We start from the raw sequence: 27,489 nt of genomic DNA, 5'->3' as shown, positions 1-27,489 counted from the left end.
ATATTTGACACATATGGTGAAGAATTGATATTTTCAATATAGAAGAACATCTTGCAAGTCAGTGAAAAAGGGGCAACTGTCCAGTAGGAAGTGGGGCTAAGCTCCGAAGCAGGCAATTTATCAATAAGAAATTCATTTTTTAAAAGTTGCCTCACTAGCCTGGCTGGGCATGACTCACTGGTTGAGCGTCAACCTAAGATCCAGGTGATTGGGGTTCGATTCCTGGTCAGGGCACATGGCCGGGTTGCGGGCTCAATCCCCAGTCGGGGGCATGCAGGAGGCAGCCGATCAATGACTCTCTCATCATTGGATGTTTCTATCTCTCTCTCTCCCTCTCCTTTCCTCTCTCTGAAATCAATAAAAATATATTTTTAAAAAAAAGTTGCCTCACTAAATAAAGATAAGCAGAGTAAAACAATAATGAGGTGGTTCTGTTAAAAATATTTGAAATGCCCGGCATTAATGAAGAGAGAAAAGACACACTTTTTAGTAAATTGTGTAAATTGGGTTAATCTTTGCATATGGCACAGCAGATTGGTGGCAGGAGCATGCAGGCTAGATCCGTGTCCCAGCTTTACTGCTAAAAATGTGTGAACTCAGGCAAGGTTTCCCACCTGAGAAAAAGATAAGGATGGTACATAGCTCCCCATAGTACCTGGTGCCCAGTCAGTTGTACCTGCTGAATGAGCCATCAATCTGCATATTAAAAAGGCCTAGCAGGAACCAATCAAGGTGAGTGAAAAGGGCCTGCTCCCAATACACATCCTTGTGAAATTTCAGAATACCAAAGATAAAGATACTGCAGTAGACCTGTTACAAGTCTCAGGTTGGTGTCACACTTCTCATCAGCAATATTGTTAGCTAGAACACAGTAGAAAATACCTTCAAAACTCTGATATGGCATGGTTTTCAACCTAGAGTTCTGTAAATAGCCAGATTATTAGCTGAGTACAAGGATAAAATAAAGATAATTTCAGAATGAAAGTGATACCGTTATAATAGCCTGGTTATTATTTAACAGGAAAGGAGTAAAGGGAAGACTAGATGATATAGGCATGCCATTTATACAGCTTTACTAATTTAACACTCTCCAAGTCTGATGGGGGAAGGGACTGGACAAAGGCAGTTTACACTAATGCCTAGTAAGGTCTGAGTAACGTGGGAAGGTACCTACCTGTCAGTCACAGCTGGGAACAAATTAGTGGCCAGAATAGGCATGGCCACTGCAAGGGCACGAAACCTGAATACATAAACTCCTAGACGAAGGAATCTCTCTCTCTCTCTCACCAGGTTCCTAGCTGTCCTGTTGCAGGGGGCACGCTCCCTTGAGCCCACGTGGCTCACAGCCATGTGGAACTCCACACCATGGACTAATGGACTTTCAATAACCTAAATATTGGACTGGGCCTGGCTGCAACATGGAAGGAAAGCTCTGGACCGTGGCCTTGCCTTTGGCTTTACTGGAACCATTCTGCCCCTCTTTTAGGACTGGCTTAAGGGGCATGGGATTTTGCCACCCCAGGAATATAACCCATGCAAATAAAGTCTTGTACCACATCTCATTTCCCAGGGGGGCCTCTGAAAATGCTTAGTTCAGTGGTACCCCAAGAGCCATCCCTCTCCGAGTGAGGGTGGAATTTGATTCTCCAATAACAAAAGGACTTCGAAAGTTTACATTCTGATCATCTTTCATGAAAAACTTACTTAAGGATAAGTCAAAGCCAAGCAGCATCTAAGGACCAGAGGCCTTGACTCAAGGGTATAATAAGAGACATCCCAGGTTGACAGCTAGGTAGTGGGCCTGGGAAGTTTCTCATTCACATTAGAATAGGAATTTAGAGGACTTGGGGAAAATACTTTCAAAAAGCAGCTAGATGGTAGGTAACCATAGCATTTAAGAAGTTGAAAGATCTTAGGGATATGATGAAGATTTACATTTCTTTGGTCAATAAGAAAAAGGAGATTAAAAACCAGAGGTAAGTTTATAAGAAACACATGGTCCAAAGTTGCAGCAAAACACACAAGTATGCTCTTGTTTTAGGCAACTGATGATGAAAGAAAGGTAGTCCATTTGACACTGATGCCTAGAATGTTTAACTCTGAACAGCACAGGTGTGGTGATAACAAGGTTATATTTTTTTTGTATGGGTCCAAGCACAGTACTTAGTAAATATTTTTCTAAAAAGGTGTATGTGTACAGATTATGTGTGTTTATATTAGATATTATATATTTCTTTATGCCAGGAATTCATAATATGGTTTAATGATGATGAAATAATAGCCAGAGGTGTAAGTATAGTGACCTATACCCCAGAAGAATGAAAGCCAATGAGTACATTGTTATCTCTGGGGAGTAAAACCTGGGCAGGGAGACAGGAGTGGAGACTTTACTTTTTATTCTCTATCATTTACCTCACTTTAAAGTTTGAAATATGTTTAACCATTCATACTGAATGTCTATATTTTAACCTCAAAATGTATTACAGATAATTTCTAACCAGGTTTTTCTTTGACTGTTGATGTATCCTGATGTATCTGGAGCCTGCTGAAAATACTAATGTGATGTTAAGCCACATATACTGTCCAACAAGGGAACTGTTTTTGTTCTAACTTTTGATGATCACATCCCCTCTGGGGGATAGATTTCATCTTGGGCTCTAGTATATGAGTAACTATAGAGTGCAAGTAGAAAGGATATCCAGGATGGTGAAGTCTATAGCCATTACATGTGAAGAGTGGGAACAGGAACTGCTGGCGTCTGGTCTGGGAAGATGTGATTTGGGAGAAAGGGGAACATGATCACCAGCTTTAGACATGTGGAAAAAAGGGTTTATTGTTCTATGTGGGCTCAGAGGGCGGAATTAGGGCCAACTGTAGGCAGAAATCACAGAGCACCAGCGTTATGAAGAGCTTTCTAACTACTAGAGCTGTGTGATGGCATCACTGTTACTGTTCAAAAATATTGTGGAGGTCATGCTTGTGTTGGGTAGGGTTCCGCTAGAAGATGTCTGCCCCCCACCTCCCTAGAGGACTTCTAATCTTGGCCTCCTCATTAGAACAAAAGATGCTCCTAGTGCTCTTTTGTTCTTTTGTTCTTAGGAATTTATAAGGGTTTAGTTGCTCTGTGTCAGGAATCAGAAACAGAGAGCAATATATAAGTTTCTCATTTCACAGTTTTTATATATAATAAGAGCTTAAGAAAGGAGACGAGTTTTGCTTTTTTCACATATGAAACTATTTATTTAACTTTCCTCAGTGGAAACCATAGTGACACAATAATCACTTAATCATACAAGTTAACTGTAGGTGAAAGTCATATAAATGTTGCAAACCCTCACTTAACTGAACTAGTAAAGAATGAAGGGTTCTGTTCATTGCCTTGTATACTGTCAAGTCCACAATAAATGTTACTCCTTGAACCCAGTCCAAATTCGAATTTCTCCTTAAAGCCTTGCAGCCACCCTGAAGTTGGACAGCCCTCCGGCTTGTCCAAGTCTTGTTTTGTGATACCAAGCACATATTAGCTTTATTTGTGTCTACTTTTCTTCTTCCTGACAGACTACAAATGTACAAGGGAGAGTATGTCTGTTTTCCCCTATAATGTCTGAAAGGTTAAAGTTCGTGGTGCGAGGCAGGCTAAATAGCCATCTCAGAAGGTGAATAAGAAAAATTTATTTAAGCAAAAGGGGATGGGGATGTCCAAAGGGGAGGGCTACACAGTGCTGCGTCAGAGGGCATTGGGGCCAGGGTGGCAGCAAAGTATACTGGGGACAGTGAGACAAGGAAGGGCATAGAAGTAACAGGAGAGCCTACACTGGGCTGTGCTGGCTCACTGAGAAGTCAGAGAAAGGGGGCCTTGGAGACAGGTTCAGGGGTTAGCCCAGGATGAGCTGCCGCTGTGCATTGCTCCCCTCGTGGCAAGTCTCCTGGGGTCCCTTAGATAGAGGAAGGGGGAGGGAATGGCACTGGCTTACTCCTCTGTGGGGGGAGCACGTGCTAGGTCCTTTGTCCTGAGCTTATCTCTCTCTTATAGGTGGAAATCTTAGGGAGGTCTCAGGGGAGGTTTTTAATAGAATATTCATCTGTTTTCCGGGTGTGCTTTCAGGGCCCTGGTCTCCACTGATGGGTTGGTCCCAGGGCAGGAGGTCATTAGTCAATGTAGCTGGTCCTGAGGCAGCCACAGCACCGCTTGTCTGGTTTCTCTGGTTATCTGCTCCTGGAGCTGAAATAGAAGGGAGACCTAGCTGTTATCTTTAGGGAGGAAATGCTCAGGGGGTCTAAACCACATGATAAGCAATATGCTAAGGGAGCTTAGGTCACCCTGGGGACAAGGTTCTTGTTTTCCCACTTTTGTCCCTTGCTAGACATCCAGGGCTTCCTGCCCTGGTGAGTTTCTGAACCTGGCCCATCGTCCCCGCCCTGCTCATGTCTGTCTAGCAACGTCTTTACAAGCACTGCACCATCCAGTAGACTATATGCAACCACATGTTCAATTTTAGATTTTCTAGTAGCAACAGTAAAAATTAAAAGGATCAGAGAAAGTAAATTTTAATAATATATTTTATTTAATCCAGTATATAAAAAATATTTCAATGTAGAATGAATGTAAAAAATTTATTTGTGAGATATTGTACATGATTTGTTTTTGTACTAAGTCTTGAAAAACTTGTACTTTATTCCTACAGCACATCTCAAATCTGTACTAGCCACATTTCAAGTACTCAGTAGCCACTTAGCTGAAAACTAATGTGTTAGACTGCTGAGGTCTAGCATATTATAGATAATTAGTAAATGAATATCCAATGGGCAGACTTGCAAAAAGTAATCTTTTTTTTCTCCCAACAGAGGATCATGGCTGCAGGAGTCTTGCCTCAGCATGAACAACCATATTCTACTCTGGTGACTAACAGTGGGCATGCTGCAAACGTGAAAGGTACTTGTTCTTTAATATACTCTTTCTGTCTGTTTGTGCAAGCGAGGGTTTAGTAAAACTATGTGAATGGACATGAAAGAAAAGGCATGATTCTTCATTCCTATTGGAAACCCACGTTGCAGGTACTACTTTGGCCTTTTATTTAAAATTCCTTTTCTAAATCCTGAATAATGACCTTGGCCAGTTAAGAAGTAATGTTGAAAACAATGTTTGTCTCCTGTACAATTCTTAGACTCAAAATATTCATTTGTTCCTCTCTTCAAATGCGCCCTTGTGAACCAAACTTTCATTCCTTTTCTTCTTTGGTTACTTGCAGTGTTACTTGTAAAGCACATTCAGAAGCATGCTAACCCTGCCCCTCCCAGTTTTTGTCTCTCTTCGATTGCCTTCCCACAGTTTTGATTTTTCACGTGGTGCCCCTGAAGGAAGGGTGCTGTGACTGGGACTCTCACTGCCACTTGCCCCTCACTCTTTCTTACCATTGCACGTTGTAAGCTGGGGGCACACCTTGATTTTGTGCTACTTTGGCACTTCAGCCAGCCAAGAGATGTTGGGTAATTTTTTTTTTGGGGGGGGGGACAGTTTCCATTGCATGACTTTTTTACTGCCCACTCTGGGTTTTGCCCAAGTTCACTTCAGTTCTCCTGTATAGGGAACTTTGCAGGATTTCCGCCCAGAGTATGGATTAGATAATATAAGGAAAAGTAAAGGAGTACAGGTCTAAAAGTATTGATTGGATGGCGTTCAACGCTTGCTGAGAGTAATTGGTTCTCAGTTGACTGTGCGCTTGTTGGAATCTAACTACTCCACCAGGGGGAACTCTCTTTCACCGAGAAAATCAGTGTTTCCCACTTCTGACCTTGTTAGATCCTCCTTGGTCTGTCTGTGCTGTGTCTGACTATAGGGGGACCAACACTACTGGTCACTACCATTTGTGGACAGTATCTGTGTGCCACACTTACTGTATGTTAGTGTCCCTGGCTTAGAAAGAAGTACTGTCTATAACAAATGCAACAATGATGTCTATCTGCTTGCAGCTTCCATTATAGAATAACGGGTTGTTTTTCCTAAGTAACTCTTCAGCTAACAAGTGTAAAAGTCAGACGAACCTTTTTCCCTGTCCTTTCTTCTGTTGCATTGTTACCTCTTAGTCAGTGTTTCTCCCCAGGGATTATGTTGGCTTTAGAGGTGGGGCACCTCTTCATTGTGCAGGAGAGCTCCAGCACTACAGACGTTTAGTACCCCTGCTTCCCCCCTCCAAATGAATCCAGTAATATCCCCAAATTACAGTGACAATCAGAAAGCTCTGCACATGTCCAAACACCTCCAGGAAGGTTGTAACACCTCTATTGTGATTCACTAGGTAAGCTGATTTTTACCTTTCCCAAAACCATCTTTTTAATTAAAATTGTCCTCACTGTATACATGTAGTTAATTTTTAATTTGGAAAAATAAAAAAATTAATTTATATCTAACTTTTTCAAAGTGCATCTCATCTATAAAAGTAGTCAGTTATCTTTATTGGGTTAACATTGGGATGGGAACTATTTTTTTAAATGTTTGCTAATGAACCATGGGAAAAATTAATTAGGGCATACATAAATAAAATATTTAAATTATTTTTAAAGAGAAATAGAAAACTTATCAATAGAAAACTTTGGAATGAGATAGGCACAGATTAAAATCTTGATTCTGCTACTTTTTGGGGAAAAAAAATCAAACTTTTATTTTGGGAAATTTCAAACATTTACAAAAGTATACAGAATACAATAAAGATAGCCATGGAGGTACCACCCCCTCCCCATGGAGGTACCATCACCCAACTTTAACAGCTTCAGCTTACTCACTTCTTCCTCTCCTTTTCCATGCTTCCATTCACTTCATTTCACTCATTAAACATATCCTCACTACCATAACTAAAAAAAATTAATAATTGCTGTATGTTAGCAAATATAGATGGATGGATGTATGAATCGGGATTCAACAAAGGTCAATATATTATAATTCAATATGTATCTTATGCCTTTTTAAACTTGGGGTTTCCCCCTATTCCTTCTATCTCGTTTTCCTTACAGTTTATTTGTTGAAGAAACCAGGATTTTGCCCTATAGAGTTTTCCACAATCTGTATTTTGCTGATTATATCCACATGGTGTTTTCTAAAACCTGAATTGGTAGAGGGATGTAGAGTCTATAGTCAGATTGGGGTTTTTTTGGGCAACAGTATTTCATGGATGGTACTCTTCTCTTTTATCAGGATGCCCATGATGTCTGATTGTCTGTCTTCTTGTGATGTTAGTTATTTTATTGTGAAATAATTTTAGACTTACAGAAAAGCACACAAAAAATTTCTATATACTATTCATCCAGACACCCCCATTCAAGTTTCGTCAACTGACCCAATAAATATCCTTTAATGGCAAAAAGATACATGTCATGGTTTTTTAGATTCTTTCAATGACCATAGTTTGTTCTTTCTTTACCTTTATGAAGATGACAGGCCCTTATTTTGCAGCATGATCCTCAATTCAATTTTGTCTCCTCTATTTTGTCATGATAGGATTAAGGTTATGCATTTTGGACAGAAACATCACAGAAGCGATTTTGTGCTTTCCTCACTGCATCCCATCTTGGGACACAAGGTGTCATTTTGCCCTGTCACTGGAAATGTTAAGTTTGATTACGTTAGTAAAGTGGTTTCTGCCAAGATTAATCCATTATAAATTATTCTTTCTCCCTTCATAACTAATATTTTATGGAGTGATGCTTTGAGATTATGTAAATATCCTTGTCCTCATCCAACTTTTACCCAGTAGTTTTATCACCCATTGATGTTTCTTGGCTGAATTAATTATTACTATGATAGATAACTAAACGTAAGTTTTCTAATTCTATCATTCCTCTGTATTTCCTAATTGGCATTCTACTGTATGGAAGAACTTTCTCTTTCCATTTATTTGTTCAGTTTTTTTTTTATTTCTGTGTAGATTCCTATTTTGTTCAGTGGAATATAATTCTTTACCATAGTTTTTTTTGATGCTCAAATTGTCCCATATTTGGCCACTAAGAGCCCCCTCAGGTTGCTAGCTATATCTCTGACATTTCGCCACCATTTCTGCATTCCTTGCTTTCTGGCACACCAAGATCTTTCAGTCTCATCTTGTACTTTCCCTGTCCCAGCTCTGAAATCAGCGATTTCTCCATGGGGCCTTGTAGTGGGGAATGAATTTAGAAATCAAGATGGGCTCACTAATGGTTGTGTGCACTACTACTAAAATATCATCGTTCCCAAGCTCCCTAGAAGACAAAGCTAGAAAATATGTTAGCATATTCACATGTATATCTATCCACTTTTACATGCATATTTATTTCTGTTTTTATCTGTATATATTGAAAACCATGAGTTTGTATTGGTATTTCCCATTCTAACTGAACACTGAATCACCGTTCTAGCGTTTCTCATTTTTATGTTTATAATTCTCTTCTCCACAAATGAGAAACCTGGCTCTTATTGTCCTGAATGTGTTTACTCACTTACTCAGTCCTCCTTTTCATAACCAGTCTTCGAGCCCTGCCTGGCCATTGCCCAGCTCGGGTCTTTTTTTCCACACAGGGCTCACACCCTGCCAGGTCACATGCCATATACTCTACTAGTTGCCTCCCCTGCCTTGGCGCTGACATGGGCTAAATAAATGACCTTTACTTAGACCTGCCTGGTGGCTATTTTTTTCTTTGATTATATATACACTTTTAATTAAAATATTAAAATAATGGTACAGTAACATGCAAATATAAGAAATAATACACAAAGATCCCATTTACTCTTTATTTAGTTTCCACCAATAATAACATCTTACACTATACTAAAACTGTGTACAATATCACAGCCAGGATATTGAAATTGTTATAGTCAAGATACAGGTCAGTTCTGTCACTACAAGGATCCCTCCTGTTGCCTTTGAATAGCCAAACCCACTTACATCCATGACTCTAGCCCCTGATGACAATTAACTGTTTCCCCATTTCTATAATTTTATTATTTTAAGAATGTTATATAAATGAAATCATACAACATGCAACCTTTTAAGTTTGGCCTTTTTCACTTGTCCTAATTCCCTTGAATTTCATCCAGGTTGTTGTGTGTATCTATAGTGTATTTCTTTTTATTGCTGAGTAGCATTCCCTGGCATGGACATACCATGGGGGGTTCATCCATTCACTCATTGAATGACATCTGTGTTGTTTCCAATTAGGGGTTATTATGAATAAAGCTGTTGTGAACATGCACATACAGGTTTTTATGTGAGCTTGAATTGTCATTACTCTGGGATAAATGGCCAAGAGTTACTTCCTAGGTCATATGATTGTTGCATATGTAGTTTTATATGAAACTGCCAAACTGTTTTCCAGAATGGCTATATCATTTTATATCCCCACCAGCAATGTAAGTGATCAAAATTCTCTGCAGCCCCACCAGCATTAGGTGTTTTCACTATTTATTTTAGGCATTCCAGTAGGTGTCTTGTAGTATCTCATTGTGGTCTGCTGAACTCACTTATTAGGTCTAGGAGATTTTTGGAGAGTCCTTGGAATTTCCTGTATAAACAGTCCTGTCTGCAAGTAAGGATAGTTTTGTTTCTTTCCTTTACAATATGTATGCTATTATTTTCCCCCTGTCTTATTGTAGGGCCTAGAACTTCTGCTGAGCAGAATAAGAGCCATGAGAGCAGACATCCTTACCTCCATCCTGATCTTAGGGAAAAAGCATTTCAGTATGATACTTGAGTTTTCAGTAGATGCTCTATAATAAGTTGAATTAATTGCCCTTGTTAACTTGCTGAGATTTTTTTTTTATCATGAATAGGTGTTGGATTTTATCACATGCTTTTTCTGTATCAGTTGATATAATCAATGTTCTAAAGAGACATTGGATTATAGTGGGGGGGGGGGTACTACTTTGTCTGCTTTAGGTGAAAGAGTGACCCTAGCCTCATAAGAGGGCTTGGAAATGTTCTGTGCTCGTCTGTTTTCTGGAAGAAACTGTGTAAAATTGGTGTTTATTCTTTATATGTTGGGTACCATTTTCCAGTATCTCACCAATAGTCTTTTGCCCCAGGAGGTTGCAGATTTTTTTGTTCATCGCACAGTATTTTCAAGTAAAATTCATTACTTTCTTGTTCTGAGTACCTTGTGCCAGTCCTTCAGGTATCTCCCAGATAGGTTAGAACAAACACACACAATAATTTTCTAAGAAGGTCTACTCTGCTTCCTCTAGAAGGATCCCACACTGGAAATTCGGGCTGCCATTTTCAAGAGTGCTGCCAAGCTGTGGGGTGAATGGGGCAAGGACAAGTGAAAATGTTGCCTTTCTTTTGATTCAGCAGTTGCTTGGTTGCTGTACATCTTTCAATATTTTCCAGAGTTCTGATAAAGTTGTTTCTGACAGATTCTGATTGTTTTAGATGTTTCTGTTGGTCGGATGGGTGTTAGAGCTGCCTACTCCTCTATCCTGCTGATGTCACTCCTCTCTTTTATTCTTGAAGAATGTTTTTGCCACATATAAAATTTGTATATGACAGTTCTTTTCTCTCAAAAAACTTGAAAAATGTTATGCCACTCCCTTCTAGCCTTCATTCTTTTAGGTGAGAAATGACTGTCATTCAAATTGGGCTTTTCCTATAGCTGTCATTTCTCTTTGGTTGCTTTCAAGATTTTTTTGTCTTCAATTTTCAGAAGTGTTATTAGAATGCATCTTGGCATGGATTTCTTTGCTTGTATCCTATCTAAGTTTCCTTTAGCTTCTTGAACAAGTAGGTTTAAGTCTTTCCCCAAATTTGGGAAATTTTCAGCCATTATCTCTTTGAATACATTTTCAGTCCCACTCTCTTTCTGCTTTCCCTCTGGGATGCAATGGTATGAATGTTGTTAGCTCTTTGTCCTACAGGCCTCTGAGAATCTGTTTATTGTATTATCCTGTTTTTCTCTCTGTTGTTCATATTGTGTAATTTCTGTTACTCTGTCCTCAAGGTCACCAGTTATATTTGTTGTCATCTTCACTATACTATTCAGCCTATTTAGACAGTTTTTAAATTTTAGTTATGTGTTTTTAGTTCTGTTATTACTGTTTGGTTCTTTTTTTATAACGTCTACTTCTTTGCTGAGCATTTCTAGTCATTTTTTCTAAGCGAATTGGTAATTACTTGTTGAATTATTTTTAGGATAGCTTCTTTGAAATCCTTACTGGATATCTTCAACCTATCATTTATCTCTGTTTTGATATCTGTTGATTGTCTCTTCTCATTCCCGTTGTGATTTTCTTAGTTCTTGGAATGACAAGTGATCTTCAATTGTATCGTAGCAATTTTGGATCCTATTTCTCCTTCTTTTAGTGAGTATTCTCTGTGTTGAAATGTAGCTTGAGAATCAGGTAAGTGTGTATGTTCATCTTCCCTTTGAGCCTTGTTGACAGCACCCCAACTTGAGTAGAGCACTTACTTGCACTGCCTCCTTTCACATGAATGAGGTAGAATTTCAGCTCCCCCATCAGCTCCCTGACACCTTTGTGGAGAAAGTGGGGCATTGCCTTGCATTCTTATGTTACTTTTGAGTGGGGGTGTAAGACCAGTTTCCTTGTAATAAATGATCAGCTTCCCACTGGACCCTGCTGCCATCTGGGAAAGGGGAAATGAAAAGATACAACTGAAGCTCATTTTCCTGCTGTCCCCTGTGGACATGGGTGGGGGAGGGAAAGCAGGAAGCATAGTGCCAACTATCCCACCTCTTACCATTTCTTTTCTCCTCACATATACCAGGTGCAGTTGGAGGCTCAACTCCCCACTGGGCCCCACTGACACTGGGGACAGTGTGGGGGAAGACAGGAATGCCAGCTAGCCTGCTTCACATATTTTTAAATACATTCACCAGTAGATAGACACTTGTGTTGTTTCCACTTTTTGGCTATTGTGAGTAATGCTACTTTGAACATTTGTGTACAAGTTTCGGTGTGGGCAAGTGTTTTCATTATGGGGGGTATATACTTAAGAATAGACCTTCAGGGTTGTATGCTAACTCTTTGCTTATTCATTTGATGAACTGTCAGATTGTCTTCCAAAGCAGTTTACCATTTTATATTCCTACAAAGGAGCTTCCATAAGGCTGTCAGCTGACTTCTCATCAGAAATTCTACAGGCCAGAAGGGAATGGTATGAAGTATTCAAGGTAATGCAAAACAAGGATCTGAAACCAAGACTACTCTATCCAGCAAGGCTATCATTCAAAATAGATGTTGAAATAAAGAGCTTCCCAGACAAAAAAAAGGCTCAAGGAGTTTATCACCACCAAACCAGCATTGTAAGAAATGTGAAAGGGACTGCTATAGTTGGAAGTAGAAATAGAAGCATTGCAAGAAATGTTATAGGGACTGCTGTAATAAGAAGAAGAAATAAAGAGAAACATAGACACAAGTAATTAAAATTGCAATAAATAAAGACCTATCAATAATAACCTTAAGGACTTTAAGGGAGGGGTGAACAGCAATACAGTCATAGTAGAGGATTTTAACACCCCACTGACTTCACTGGATAGGTCTTCCAGACAAAAGAGCAACACAGAAATAGTGACTTTAAATGGCACACTAGATCAGATGGATTTAATTGACATTTACAGAACTTTTCACCCCAAAGTGGCAAAATATTCATTCCTCTCAAGTGCACATGAGCCATTCTCAAAGATAGACCACATGTTAGGACACAAATCCAGTCTCTAAAAATTCAAGAAGATTGAAATCATATCAAGCATCTCTGATCACAAGGACAGACTGAGGAATCTCAGAGGGAAAGTAGGGGTGGGGGAGTGAGTGGGGAGAGATTAATCAAAGAATTTATATGCATATATGCATAATCCATGGACACAGTCAATAGTGTGGTGAAGGCTGGGGGAGGCAGCAGATGCCTGGTGGAGGAGATCAATGGGGAAGAAAAGGTGGGATATCTTTACTTTCAACAGTAAAGATAAATTTAAAAAAAGGGAGGGGAGGGAGAAGAGAGTGAGAAAAACATAATGTGAGAGAGGCACATCAATTGGGGCCTCCCACACACACACACCCCAATCAGGGCCAGGGATTGAATTTGCAGCTTCAAACCTATGAAGATTTTTTGTGAGTTCACTTGAGCCACTGTTGACACATTCTGGGATGCAGAATCTCAACAGATTGAGATAATGGTCCGGAGAATGGCAGTTTTGCATCTTGTTTTATGCATTGCAATCAAAGCGGGGAAATGTACATGGGTTACTTTAAATCCATTGGTAATAGATTAGGGAGGTGGGAGAAAGCAAAGTGGGCGGGGGGGGACCTCTGCAATTGGATAAAAATAAAATGATAGACATACTTCTTTTACTTAGGTGGGTGCAGGATGGTTAACAGTCAGTAATTAACTCAGTAACAATGAGGGAATTTGTAGTCTCCTCAGAGTGGTGACTGTGCTTTGAGGGGTCTGGAAAAAGGAAAATGACTTTGACATTCCAACAGTATGTTATCATAGATGCAAAAAGACAATGGACAGGCTCATTTAAGGCAAAGATTGACCTTTGTCAGGAAAGATACTGGCCTAGGACATGACTACCCACCATAAACTGCTTTTTAATTTTAAAAGTTTTCATTTCAGACAATCCTTTGTGGTTATTTTAAGTCTCTGAGTCTACAAGGCTGCCATGCAGGCCTTCCCTGAGCTAGTCAGGTTAGCATGTGGACCCTTTTCATCTACATTGGGAATGTCTTTATTTCCCCTTCAGTTTTAAAAGATAATATGGCTGGATGTAAGGTTTTTGGTTGACAGTGTTAATTTTCAGTACTTTGAATATATTTTCCCTTTACTTTTTGGTCTCCATTTGTTTCTGATGAAAAATCAGCTGATATGTTATTGAGGTTCCCTTGTACATGAGTAATCATTTTTCTCTTTGTGTTTGGCTTTCAGCACTTTTACTGTGACATGTCTTGGTGTGGATCTCTTCTGTATATGCTACTTGGAGTTTGTTGAACTTCTTGGATGTGTAGATTAATGTTTTTCATCAAATATGAGAACTTTTTGAGCCATTATTTCTTCTAATATTTTTTCTGATTTTTTTTCACCTTTCCTCCTGGTACATCAATTAGGTGTATGTTGGTACACTTAGGAATGTCCAACATTTTTCTGAATCTCTCTTCTTTTTTTTTATTCTTCTCTGTTTTTCAGAGTACATAGTTTCTACCAATCTGTTTTCTAGTTATCTAATTCTTCCTTTTGCTGCATCAGATCTGCTAATGAGCTCCTCTACTGATTTTTTTCCCCATTGTTATTGTACTTCTAAATTTCTGAATTTTCATTTTCTTTTTTACCATTTCTGGCTCTTTATTTGATGAGACTTTGTTATTATAGCTTCCTTTACTTCTTGATTTCGTTTAGTTCTTTGAACATATTTATAGTGGTGACTTTAAAGTCTTTGTAAATCTGATGCCTGGGCTCTTTCACAGGTAGTTTATAATGATACTTCTATATACCCTCTTCCCTACCAGGCTTGTTTTGGGGTGTTTGTTGCTTTTGCTTGCCTATTTGTTTAGAGACTTGACTAGACCATTTTAGTGAGGTGTGTTTTCTCCACATTCCAAAGCTTCTGATGTGACTCCTTCAAGGGAGGGCACAGCCTTAGGCATGAAAATACAGTTACACTGGGATGACACTATTGTGGAAGGACTCCCTTTCTCTCCCTTTCACCAATCTTTCTGTTAAGCTGTCTCCCTCAGTTGTTGTCACATCCAGCTGTTAGGTTTCACTAATTGCCTGCTGGTCACTTTGTTATTATTATTATTATTATTATTACTTAATCCTCACCTGAGGATATTTTTTCTATTGTTTTTCAGAGAGAGTGGAAGGGGGAGAGAGAAAGAGAAACATTGATATGACACACATTGGTTGGTTGCCTCCCACAGGGGCCCCGACCAGGGTTGGGGATCAAGCCTGTAACCCAGGACCCTTCAATCTGAGGGCTGGTGCTCTAACCACTGAGCAAAACCAGCTAGGGCTCACTTTATTATTTTTGACAAAGTCTTGGGGCATATATTGCTCTACAGTTTGATCTAATTAAATTCAGGCAGTGGTGATTTTTGAGGCTAGTCTTTGAGGTTTGTTCTTACCCTATAAGGGCTCTTATAAGTTGTCTCTTTCTCTGGTTCTTTCTAGTAAGTTAGCTAATTTGCAGTTTAGCTTATTGCTCTCATGAATCTACCATCCTCCTCTTAATTGCTTACTACCAAAGCCTCCATCGTTTTTGTGAACATTGTTAAGTGTGAACTTCCCCACACTATGTTTCAAATAAAGACAGTTTCTTTGGAAAGAGCTTCATAGTTCTCTGTTTTTAAGGTCTGCCTTTCCCTCTGGGCAAAATCTCCTAGGCATGGCTCTGGAGCTTGGAGTGAGGTTGGCCCTCTTCTCTGTGTGATACTCCTGCTTTGCAAGCTGAGTGGAGGTAGTAGCTTTTGGTCTTTTTGGCCTACTTTTCTCAGCACAGAACCTCTGACCTACAAACAAGGTGGGGTGAGGGCAATCAGGGCCCAGTATTCTCAGCTTACCTTATTGAAAACTGCAAAACATTGCTGAAAGAAATTAAAGAAGTTCTAAATAAGTGGAAAGCCTCTGTTCATGGATTGGAAGACTTAATATTGTTAAGGTCTCAGTACAACCTAATCTGATCTACAGATTCAGTGCAGTTCCTGTCAGAATACCCATAATGGTATTTTCAGAAGTAGAAAACTCCATCCCAAAATTTATGTGGAATCTTGAAGGACCCCCGAATAGCCAACGTAATCTTGAAAAGAAGAACAAAGTTAGAGGACCTGCTTCATTATTTCAAAACTTATTACAAAGCTGCAATAATCAAAATAGCATGTTACTGACATGAAGACAGGTGTAGAAACCAATGGAATGGAATAGAGATCCCAGAGAAAACCCCTTACATATATGGGCACATGATTTTCAATAAGGGTGCAAGACTTTTCAGTGGGGAAAAGACAATCTTTTCCTCAATTGGTGGAGGGGAAATTGGGTATGCAAATGCAAAAAAATGATGTCAGACCCTTACCTTATGCCATATACAAGGTTAACTCAAAATGGATCAAAGACCAAAACATAAGAGCTAAAAGCATAAAACTCTTAGAAAACATACAGGAAAAGCTTCATTGGTGTTGGCAATGATTTCTTGGATATGACACCAAAAGCACAGGCTATGGAAATGCAAATCAAAACTGCAATGAAATACCATTGCATATTCATTAGTTTGGCAGAAAGAAAGAAAGAAAGAAAGAGAGAGAGAGAGAGAGAGAGAGAGAGAGAGAGAGAGAGAGAGAGAGAGAGAGAGAGAAGAAGAAAGAAAGAAAGAAAGAAAGAAAGAAAGAAAGAAAGAAAGAAAGAAAGAAAGAAAGAAAGAAAGAAAGAAAGAAAGAAAGAAAGAAAGAAAGAAAGAAAGAAAGAAAGAAAGAAAGAAAGAAAGAAAGAAAGAAAGAGAGAAAGAGAGAAAGAGAGAAAGAGAGGGAGAGAGGGAGGGAGGGAGGGAGGGAGGGAGGGAGGGAGGGAGGGAGGGAGGGAGGGAGGGAGGGAGGAAGAGAGAAAGAGAGAAAGAGAGAAAGGAAGGAAGGAAGGAAGGAAGGAAGGAAGGAAGGAAGGAAGGAAGGAAGGAAGGAAGGAAGGAAGGAAGGAAGGAAGGAAGAAAGGAAGGAAGGAAGGAAGAAAGGAAGAAAGGAGAACAAGTGTTGGTGATGATGTGGAGAAATTGGAACCCTAGTATATTGTTGGCGTGTACATGGTACATAGTACAGCCACTAGGGAAAAGAGTATGGCAGTTTCTCAAAAAATTAAAAATAGAATCCAGCAATTCCACTTCTGGGTGTATACCAAAAGAATTGAAAACAGTGGTTTAAGAAGATGTTTGTGTACCTATAGCCATAGCTGCATTCACAACACCAAAAGTTAGAAACAGCTGAATGTTCAACAACACATGGATGGATAAACAAAATACAGCATGTACATACAGTGGGATATTATTCAGCCCTCGGCAAAAAAAGAAAGAAATTCTGACACATGCTGCAAGATGGATGAACCTTGAAGATACCATGCCAAGTGAAATAAGCCAGTCTCAAAAAGGCAAAAATAATTATATAAGGCCACTTACATGAGGTACTTAAATAGTCAAATTCATGGAAACAGAAAGTAGACGGTGGTTGCCGGGGGCTGGGTGGGGGAGAAGTGGGGATTTAGTGTTTAGTAGATACAGAGTTTCTCATTCAGTCTGGGAAGATATTCTGGAGATGGATGGTGGTGATAGTTGCACAACAGTGTGAATATATTTAATGCCATTGGGCTGTATACTTTAAAATCGTAAATTTTATGTTATATATATTTTACCACAATTAACAAAGGAAAAAAGTAAGGAACTTTCTCTTCCTCTTCTTTGCCTTTCCTTCCTGAACAATTCAGTCCAAAAGCCACTGAGCAAGGCCATGAAAAGTAGCATCTACACCAGATGATGGGGCAGACTACAGTGCTGTAGGCCATACAGGGTGAAGAGTACCCATATGGGGGCAGCCCAGCAGTCATGACACCTGAGCAGGATGATGTCCGTCTGAGGGGCCGGCCTGACTCAGCATGTTAGACTCCCCAGGTATCAGAGCTCAGGTGAGGTTGGGAGGCCTCTTCTGCACGGCAGGGTAGCCCTGCATGGAGTATCAGAACATAGGCAGTGTGAGGAGGCATCCGCACAGGTGGGTGGCAACAGCAGCCTGGCTTAGGGCATTAGAGGCATCCAGTTAGAGGAGGGGGCATTAGCAGTGAGGGAACTTGGTCAGGTAATTAAATACTTTAGGGATAATGGTAGCAGTGTTCTTACCATCAGAGAAGGGAGTTATAGTTTGGAAAAGAAGACTGGGAAAAAGTCTGTGGTGTTGGATTGGAATTAGTAGTATCAGGGCGAATTCTTCGATTTCAATGTACATGAATGCATATAGAAACAAGTACATATGTCAGTGTGTGATATGTGTGTTTGCATGTATGTAGTGCACATATTCCTTAGCTCTGCCCTCTAAGAGGGAGGGCCTGCTGTTGACAACACTCTAATAGCACTGAGCATGCCTAGCACCAAACTTGGTTTCTAAATAATGTTCTTCACCAGTAAACACCGAGGCTTCTTGGATCTGATCATGAGGAAACAGACACATCCAAATTAAGAGATGTTCTACAAAATAACTGGCCTGTACTCTTCAAAAGTCAAGGGCATCAAAGTCAAGAAAAGACTGAGGAACTTATCCTAGAGTGAAATAAGAGAAAGAGACAGAATGACTAAGTACAGCATTATATGAACGTTTATGGTACGATTTTCTGTAAGGAATATTGAGATAAACAGTGAAGCTTGAGAGGTCTGTGGAATAAAGGGCAACTAGTAATGTATCAATCGTAATTTTCTGATTTGGGGGATTGTAGAGAAGAGCGTCTTTGTTTATGGGAAATAAATGCTAAGTTATTTGGAGTAATGGGACAGCCTGTTTGTGGCTTTTCAAATGGTTCAAGAGAAAATATTATTTGTGTTATAACTTTTCTCTAAGTTTGACATTGATTCAAAATAAAAAATAAAATAAAATCCTCTCCAAAAAGTGTTTAAAATTAAAACTAAGTTATTCAACTGGTTTGCATGCTGCTGGTCAGTCAAAACCAGTCCACCTAGAAGCAGGTGCCATCAGAGACCTTAAGAAGAGCGGTTTCAGTGCAGGCAGCGACCAGAGTTAAATAGAAGTTGAGGATGAGACCAGTGACAAATGGAAATGGCAGATGTGGACAGCTTTTTTAGTAGTTTAGCTCTGGAGGGAGAGGAGTGGCCCTCAGAAGAAGAAGAATCATAGTGAAGGATCCGGAAACAGTGATACACTAGGGATGTCTGAAACATTAAGAGCTATCCCAAATAGGGGAGGTTTGGGAGAAGTTTTATCTTCAGATATTTGAAAACCTTGCAAGTCAAAGAGATACTTGGTGGTTTGGGGATTTTGGGGGAGGAGGGTTTAGAGGGATGAACTACAACCAATGTTTACAGAGAAATAGATTTTGACTCAACATTAGAAAACCTCTTGAGCTGTCCAGCTGTTGGTTAGTTGCCATGAGTGTGAGTGCAAGAAGTTAAGAGCCAAGAGTCAAGAGCAACAAGAGAGAGAATTTCTTTGTTAGGGGATTATGTATCACTAAATTTTTGCAGGCTTGCATTGTCTACACCCATTCTGGCCAATCTATGGTTCCCCAGGCTTGACTGACAGGCAAGTGCCTTCCCTAGTCACCCCAACTTCACTGTGTATATGTCTCTTTCTCTTTTGTTGGACCCCTCCCCCCAGTGATCTGCAGGGAATGGGCAGGTGGTTCCCTGGGGAGTGCAAAGTTGTAGCTCCTTGTAAAGCTGCCCAAATGACATGCCTATAATGTCTGGTCTCCCCTTTGCTCCTTTTCTATTATTAATAACTACAATTAATAACTAATAGCTAATTACAATGGTATCCAGTGGGACTGATTGCCCCCCTGCAAGCAGGCCAGTGGCTGAAAAGTGTTGTGGTGTGGAGACGAGTGCAGCACCCATGTTCATTATGCTGGGAGAGGGGTCTTTTGTACACTGATGATTATAGCAGCTCAGGAGGGTGCTTATGGTGGTTATCTTTTGTGGTGTTTTTCTACTTTTTCTTAGAACCTGACTTTTCTTTAGAGACAGCATATTTGGTAGTGAGAAGGATAGGAACAGTAATGAGGCAGGGTCCCCTGTGATTTTATATTCATGGAATATAGAAAACTGACATTTTCTTATGTATTTAGAAAAATATGTTGTCAAAGGAAAAAATAGATCAGTTGTTAGCAGGCATATGGGAAAACAACAGTAGTGTTGGTTCTTGTGGCCTACAAATAAGTAATGATTGTGCAGGATGGAGGGAAGGAAAGCAGAGAAAGGCTAATGCAGCCAAAGATAATGAGTTTCTACAGAAGCTCTCTGTGGCCACCAGGGAAAAGGTTCTATGCCTTTTAAGTGTCTGTTGAAAGCATGGCCCTTCATAAAATCACTCTAAAAAATTCCATTCTCTATAAAATATGAAATAGAAACTAATATAGTCTTGCTGCTCCTGCTTATCTGAAGATAAGACTTACTTTTTTCTATTGATAATTTAAATAAACATTACAATGGTATTTCTAAGGGTCTGAACAATTTATCATTAGCAATCTAGAACTGATTTCAATTTAAAATTTTAGTTGATTTTTAAACTTTCTTACAGATTTGTGAAAGAAACGTGGGTATATATAACTAAATTAACCCACAAAATTAATCATGAGAGATTTCTGGCGTCTAGGAGGTTGGCACAAAACCCTATCAGAGACTGTATTTTAGTTCTGTATTTCTTGAACTGTATTTTAGTTCTGTATTTCTCTCTGACCTCAGAAATATGATGAATAGCCCGGCCGGGCATGGCTCAGCGGTTGAGCATCGACCTAGGATCCAGGCAATCAGGGTTCGGTTCCCGGTCAGGGCACATGCCTGGGTTGTGGGCTCCATCAATGACTCTCTCATCATTGATGTTTCTATCTCTCTCTCTCCCTCTCCTTTCCTCTCTCTGAAGTCAATAAAGATATATTAAAAAATATATATGATGAATAAACATATAAGCTTTGAAAATTAATTTTGCTCACTACCCCATATCATCCCCAGCAATTTGCTAAAGGAGAAAAGGTTCTAGTCCTGAAAATGTCTGTCTTAGTTTTAAATAAAATAATTGATAATAGCATAAATACCTAAGAGCTAAGGAATGATTAGGTAAATTATGATGCATCATCTAGATGTGTCATAATTGTGCTTTCATTAAATAAAAATTATAAGACTATAGCAAAAAATATATTTGCAATATGATTATAAACATACAGAAAATCCATATGCTTAGGGACAAAGACTGAAGGGAGACGAGTCTAGAGTGTTTGGGGTGGGACTGGCTGTATGCTTCCCTATTGTACAGCCATTTGGCATAAGTAAATCTCGTTTTTAAAAATGGATTTTGCTGTGAGTTGGGAGTTTTGCCAACGTATAGTTTGGAGCATGAGACGGTGGGTGACATTTCTCTTGTGTCTAGGGAAGCGCAGGCCTCTGCCGTGGTCTACCATACCCACAGGTAGACAGCACTCCACCTCAGCACCAGTGTAGCTGCAGGCGCATCCCAGCACCCACAGGAGCTCTGGGTGATGTGGAGGACATGCTGAGAAAGAGGGCTGCCTCAGGTCCACTTTCCTGAAGACCCCTATTTAGGGCCCCTGACTGTCTAGTAATTGAGTCTGCTCAGATGTTTACATGTTTATCTGAGGTCAACCCAGTTCTTAAGATTTCATAGCAAAACTTACTCTTGAGAAGATACATTAACTGTCCTGTCCTTAGCTTCATCCAGGCTAGTCCCTATCATCAAACTTGTTTTCCTCTTCAGAACCATTGAGAGCCGAGTCACCTGGACTCTCCTCTGTAGATGTCCCTAGAGTTGCAGACAGGGAAATCTCTCATTCTCCAGCTGAGTCCTCCTTTGTCACCTCACATGCCTTGCATCTCAAATGGAGCTTGCCTGCCAGGTTGTCACACACCTTCTCCTCACTGGCTCCCGTGTTAAGCAGCTTCAGTGTCTGTCTGCCTCTTACTTAAGCAAGAAGTCCCAGCACTGTCTCCAGCCACTGCCCTCCAGCTGTCAGCTGTCTGTCATCGCACTGTCTCACACCCATGCTTTGCTCCATTTACGCAGTCACTGTCCCAGAAGGTCCCTAGTCTTGTGCTTCCAGCCCTGTCTCTGCAGGGCAGCATGAACCTCCTCATGGAGACTTGTTCAGAAACTTGAGTGTGACTCCCTGATTCCCAGGCAGCAGACACACACCCCTTGGTTTGAGCACTTGGGGCCTTCTGCCATCAGCTTCCAACTTGCCTTCCATACTGCACCTACTCTTCACTCCTTTAAAGCTCTGGAAGCTGTGCTTTCTGGATTGGTTACATTAAAAAATTATCTGTTGCTGTACACAAGATAGCAAGGGCATGTGCTACACCATGATTAGGAATTTGAGCACCAAATTGTCTTATTTGACAGAGTGCTTCCTGTTGGAGAGATGGGGGATTCATTTTTAAAAGTGCTTGCTTCAAGCATTATTAATTGTTAAAATGGGACAGAACAAAAAAGAGCCCTATCTGTGGCAGTAGGTTGTTTCTATCTGCACATGGCTAAAATACCATTTTGGAGACAGAGACAAAAAGACAAGGAATGGGGTGTTGGGGGGCGGGGGTGGTATAGCCTGACATTAACCCAGGAGGAGGCGGACAATTGGTGGTTGTTAAGAGTTTCTGTTCCCTTTATATTCTTTATCCTCAAGTTACAACCTCCCCCTCATCCAGTTCCTTAAAAAAATGTGATGCTTAGTGAGGTTTCTTTGTAGGCCTCTGCAAAGATGTTATCCAAGCTCCTTTTTCCCCAGTCACTGACAAAAGGCACAGAATTATGTTTTGAGCTTTTGAGAAGCCTGGCTACTGTAGCTATCCAATAAAAGCACTGCCAAGAATTGGGTTTTCAAATTCTGGAAATAAAAATATAAAAGTGTTTTCTCATTAATAGATCAGCCCTACAGATGTCTTTATTTGTTCTACCCAAGTATTTCTTTAATAGTTCTATCAAGGAAACAAGATTTTTTTATTTTGAAAAATGGAATGGTGTTTTAATAATGTTCTAAGATATCCAGCATGTCCCACTTTGTTACATTTAACTTTCTGGTAAAAAGAGAATTTTTTCAACATGTTCAGAGAATAGATTGAAAGAAATAAAAGAATTTAAGCCTTTTAGTATGTGTGTAAAAGGTAATGTTTGCACCATAAAGACATTTTTCTAAATCCATTACAGTATTTTAGATGTAATATTTGGGGCAGTCAGATCTTTTAAATGTTTGAAAAACAAAATAGAGTAGTCACAATTTAGGAATAATTTATTTAAAATACATGTTATTCATTGGAATATTTGAACAATCTGTCCAAAATACAGCTCATTCATGTGGGACTTTGCCTGTGCAACTCTGTGTGGGAATCAGTAGTTTCTTTGTTCGTCACTATGGAAACAAGTCAGCCTATCCTGAATGGCCGTTAGATCATGCAGAGCGATGCTCTTATCTCAGTGTAGCTTCATCACTGAGCAAGCTGGCACTGACATCCCTGGCTCCAGCTCCCCTGCGGGGGCCCAGCGCCATGCAGGACCCGCCCCGGCGGCTCTCAGCCATGCCCTTCCTCAGCTCCTTCCTACAGGGCCGCCGGCACTCGGCCTCAGACACGGTGCTGAGGCTGCCGCAGGGCCAGCGCGGCTCCGCCACCAAGATGCTCTCCTCTTCCTCTCTCCAGGTGATGCTAGCTGTGTCCTCTGTCAGCTGCGCCAAGAGAAACCCAACTTGCCCCGAGAGAAAAAGTAAAACTCCTTTTCTTCTTAAAGATTGCCACACCTTTGAGTTTAAATTTAAGGAATGTGAAGAGGCTGTGCTCTGTTTATACCTTTTTAAATTTTCACCATTCTACATTCTCCTTTTTACTGTCTGTTATGCTAAGAGTTTCAGTGCATATGTAATAGGAGATAGAATGATTGACTGTTTTGTGTTTTTTCTTTAAAAATACAGTTCTGAACAAACCTCACTCCCTTATAAAAGATCTGCTTTTACGGTTTATTGTCTTCGTGACCAGTATGACATGTGGAGGTTGTGTATGGAAGAGTTTCCTGCAGTAAGAGACTGCACTTAGATGCAATGGAAGTGGTTTTAATCTTGACACAATGAAGGGGGTTAGCACTAGCTCCTGATCTGCAATCCTGAGATAAAATGGAAGCTGCTTCCCAGGTCACTATTCTGTTTAGAGAGTGGAATTTTGAATCCCTTCCTTCATGTTTTTAGGTAATTCAGGACGTCCAACACCAAAGTATACAAAAGTCGGAGAGCGTTTACGGCATGTCATTCCTGGACACATGGCCTGCTCCATGGCATGTGGGGGCAGAGCATGCAAGTACGAAAATCCAGCCCGATGGAGTAAGCAGGAGCAGGCCATTAAGGGGATCTACTCTTCCTGGTGAGTGATTCTGTCAGACTGCGGTAGCTCTTCCCTGCAGCTAAGTAGGAAAAGGGAATGAAGATGTATGTCGTGCTGGGTGGCAGGAGGCTGTGAAGAGGGTGTATGGGGTTTTGAAGTCAGAACCTTGCCTCCCATCCCTGGCTTTGCTGCCTGACAAGCTGTGGCCTACTCATACAGGCACTCTGAACCTGTTTTCTCATCTGTGAAATGGAAATAATAAAACCAACTCCATAGGGTCTTTTTTAATTAAGTGAAATAATGTATGTAAGTATCTTAAAGAAGTGGTAACTAGATAGCTCTTAAATTTCAGAAATTGCTAGAAATAATAAACACGTCGAGCTATAAATTTGAAAAATTATGAAGTACATATGTAGTTTCCAGTGTCATACAGGTAAACTTTAGCCTTGTTTTAATTTTGTTCCTATACTCCATCGGGCTGCATGAAAGGACCCATTTTCACACAAACACACCTGCAGTCTGCCTGAATAGAAATGGTACAAGTTGTTGGTTCAGTGGACAGTATAAGATGCTTGCATTTTTTATAGTATATAAGTGCAGTTGAATCATCATTGAATCATACCACTTTTTATTATTAATAGTAAACTGTCAAGTATATCTTTTCAGTGTAATGATACCTGAAAAGTTTTGATAACCAAACCAAGTTCCATTTGAAACACACTTAGAGGAAATCACTGTTTAAAGAATTCTAGTGGCGAATCAGTTTATACAGCAAGAATCCACTTACAGATTAGATATTTGTTGACTAGTGTCTCTAACTTGCAACCCATACTTTTTCATATCGGATTTGCTGGGTACATGGATAGTGATATAGTTGAGAGGCCACTGTTCTGCACAGATCATATTCTTGTCTGTCACTGCCTTTCTTAAAGAATGTTGTGAGAAAACAAACACTATTCCTGATGTGTAGTCTGACAAGTAAATTTCTAGCAGTGCAGCCTAAGGCCACATTAATATTTTTGATTTATTGTTGACTAAACCATCTGAGTCTTTTTCGCCTCTGTTAATTTCACGTTACCTCTCTCCTCATCTCATACTAAGTATTGTTAAATCTTGGGGGTTCCAAAACTTTGGGGGACCCTGTTGAACTTCAGGCATTACCCCAGGGAGAGCGTTGGTGTCTTTTTGGATCCTGCCCTGTTTATTTAATGCTACTCCTCTCGGGTTCATGTGACCCACAACTTTGGGCAGACTGCCTGATGTGGCTTTTAGTGATTAGAAATTCGACCAGAATGGAGTGAAGCCAGAGCCCTAATGAGGGGCAGCCATTTGTTGGGTCTCTGTCCATTGGTACAGTCAGTAAACATGCATTTGGCTGCAGGCCAGGCACTGTGCTAGACACGTTCAAATTATTACCTCATCTTCATCAAACTCTTGTGAAATAGGCGTTGGTAATATCATTTTATTGATGAAAGAATTGAGGTCCAGAGAAACTTAAGTAGTGTGCTACCCAGCTAGAAAATAGAAAAGCCAGCATTTGAAACCAGGCCCAACGGATTCCAAAGCCCTTATTTTTTGCTGAATTGCAATAACTCAGCATTTATTAATAACCACATGTGGGGGGATTTGCTGAAGACTTTACATCCACATTGGGTTGAATTATCACACCAGCCCTCCAAGGCAGGTGTTTTTATTCCATTTAACACATAGATAGCTCAACTGCAGACAGCTCAAGAACTAGAAATGCCTCCTACTCCTCATTTGGTTAGTCACCTTTGGATAACTAACCTAGATTGTCACCTTTGCTGCCAGCTCAGGTTTCTGCATCATGCCCACTAGAATCTCATAAGTGTCCCTGAAAATGCTTTGCTGCAGTCCATAAATCCTTCCGCCCTGGAATTTTCCCAGAGATTTAAGCAGCTAGATAGGGTTTTTTAGAGGCCTAATCATGATGCAAAATTGAGGCCAGGTTTGGATAAGGAGTTTCTCATCTTACAGAGTTATTGCAATCACAGGAAAAGTAGTGGCTTGATACCCTGCTCTCTCAGTCCTTGGAGCTGGAATGTGCTATGTTTTGTGCATCTCACCAGGCCCTCTTCCCACCTGTAGGGTCACTGATAGCATCCTGGCCATGGCTCGCCCATCCACTGAGCTCCTTGAGAAGTACCGCATCATTGAGCAGTTTCGGAGGTAAATGCCACATTGTTCACACACTTTAATAAGCCAGCTCGTGTTTCCTCTTCCATTGCTTTGAGTTCAATGGAAAAGTGTTTTCATTTTAATGATAGGTGTAACGTACTTATTTTAAATAAGAAATTTGAGAATAATTAGTAATGTTTATTAATGCCAGAAGTGGTTACTTTTTAAAAAAATGCTAGCTAACTCGCAGTACGACTAATTTTTTTCTTTTTCCTTTAAGCCATGGCTTAAAAACAATCATTAACCTGCAGCGGCCGGGTGAGCATGCCAGCTGTGGGAACCCTCTGGAACAGGAAAGTGGTTTCACATACCTTCCTGAGGCTTTCATGGAGGCTGGCAGTAAGTCCTTCCACCCTCTTCTCCATGAGTTACCAAGACAGCACTCAGAGGCTTTTGTCTGCTCAGCTCTTAGGTTTAAAAGATGATGGAAAAACCACTTACTGTATAGTAGTAGGGCTCCTAAAACATGAAGATGAGCTAACTTTAACTTTAAAGAATGCCACCATTCTTCTGTGGTCTTGCTGTTGAAAATGCAGGCTTTCTTTTTCTGTGAGAGGGACCTTGGGAGGAGACCCTGTAGAAACAGTGGTAACATTTGATTAGTGCTTGCATTAACATTAACAGTATGTCAGAGCTGTCATCTCACTTTATCCTTAAAGCAGTCAAGTAACGTAGTTGTTTCTGCTTCACACATGAGGCCACTGGCTTATGAGCAAGTTCTGATTTGCCCATGGTCACATAGCCTAACCGTGTTAGCAGGATTGGAACCCAGGACTCACTGATGCCTTTGCTGCTGCACAGCAGTTCTGTGCCTGAGTAGGGTGCTGGGGTTCCTTATTGATAATTCCAGGGCTCCTTAGTCACGGGAGCTTTGGGGTGGAATCCCACCAGGCTGGAAAGGATCAACCTGTGCAGTTTTGGAACATTTTTTAAGAAGCTTGTATCTAGCTCTTTTTTTCCCACTGGGTGGAAAATCTGTCTGTACTATCTTTTCCCATTTATCAGTCATTTTGACTATGCTTAAACAGAATTGTATGCTTTCTATAGCTGAGGCATTTGGGCACAGATTATTGACTTTATTAATTGGCATTCCTGCTTTTCCATAACTCTTTCTGGCTGAGTTTCAGCAGGAAATGCCTTAAGTAATATGGAATGTGCTTTGTAAGAAATGTTAACAATAAACTTACTGGAAATGTAAAAAGCCTGTTATTCTAGGCCTACACTTCAGTGAGATCTGCGTGCCTT

At 40.2% G+C, this 27,489-nt stretch overlaps 1 protein-coding gene across 4 annotated transcripts in view; it reads left to right on the top strand.

Annotated features, from left to right (window-relative positions):
* Positions 1-27,489, top strand: part of PTPDC1 (protein tyrosine phosphatase domain containing 1) — a 72,458-nt gene that overhangs the window by 26,197 nt on the left and 18,772 nt on the right. For all 4 annotated transcript variants that reach the window (XR_013999913.1, XM_081152213.1, XM_081152215.1 and 1 more), the window contains 4 exons: positions 4,846-4,933; positions 23,913-24,084; positions 26,155-26,235; positions 26,465-26,583. Coding sequence is in view for 3 of the 4 variants with exons in the window: in XM_081152213.1 (XP_081008339.1) it covers positions 4,852-4,933; positions 23,913-24,084; positions 26,155-26,235; positions 26,465-26,583 (454 nt within the window). In the remaining variant the exon portion in view is untranslated. The remainder of the gene's footprint in view (positions 1-4,845; positions 4,934-23,912; positions 24,085-26,154; positions 26,236-26,464; positions 26,584-27,489) is intronic.

The sequence above is a fragment of the Miniopterus schreibersii genome (assembly GCF_964146895.1).
Source record: "Miniopterus schreibersii genome assembly, chromosome: 11".
In the NCBI taxonomy this organism is placed as follows: domain Eukaryota; kingdom Metazoa; phylum Chordata; class Mammalia; order Chiroptera; family Miniopteridae; genus Miniopterus; species Miniopterus schreibersii.
This window is presented reverse-complemented; position numbering and strand designations above follow the sequence as displayed.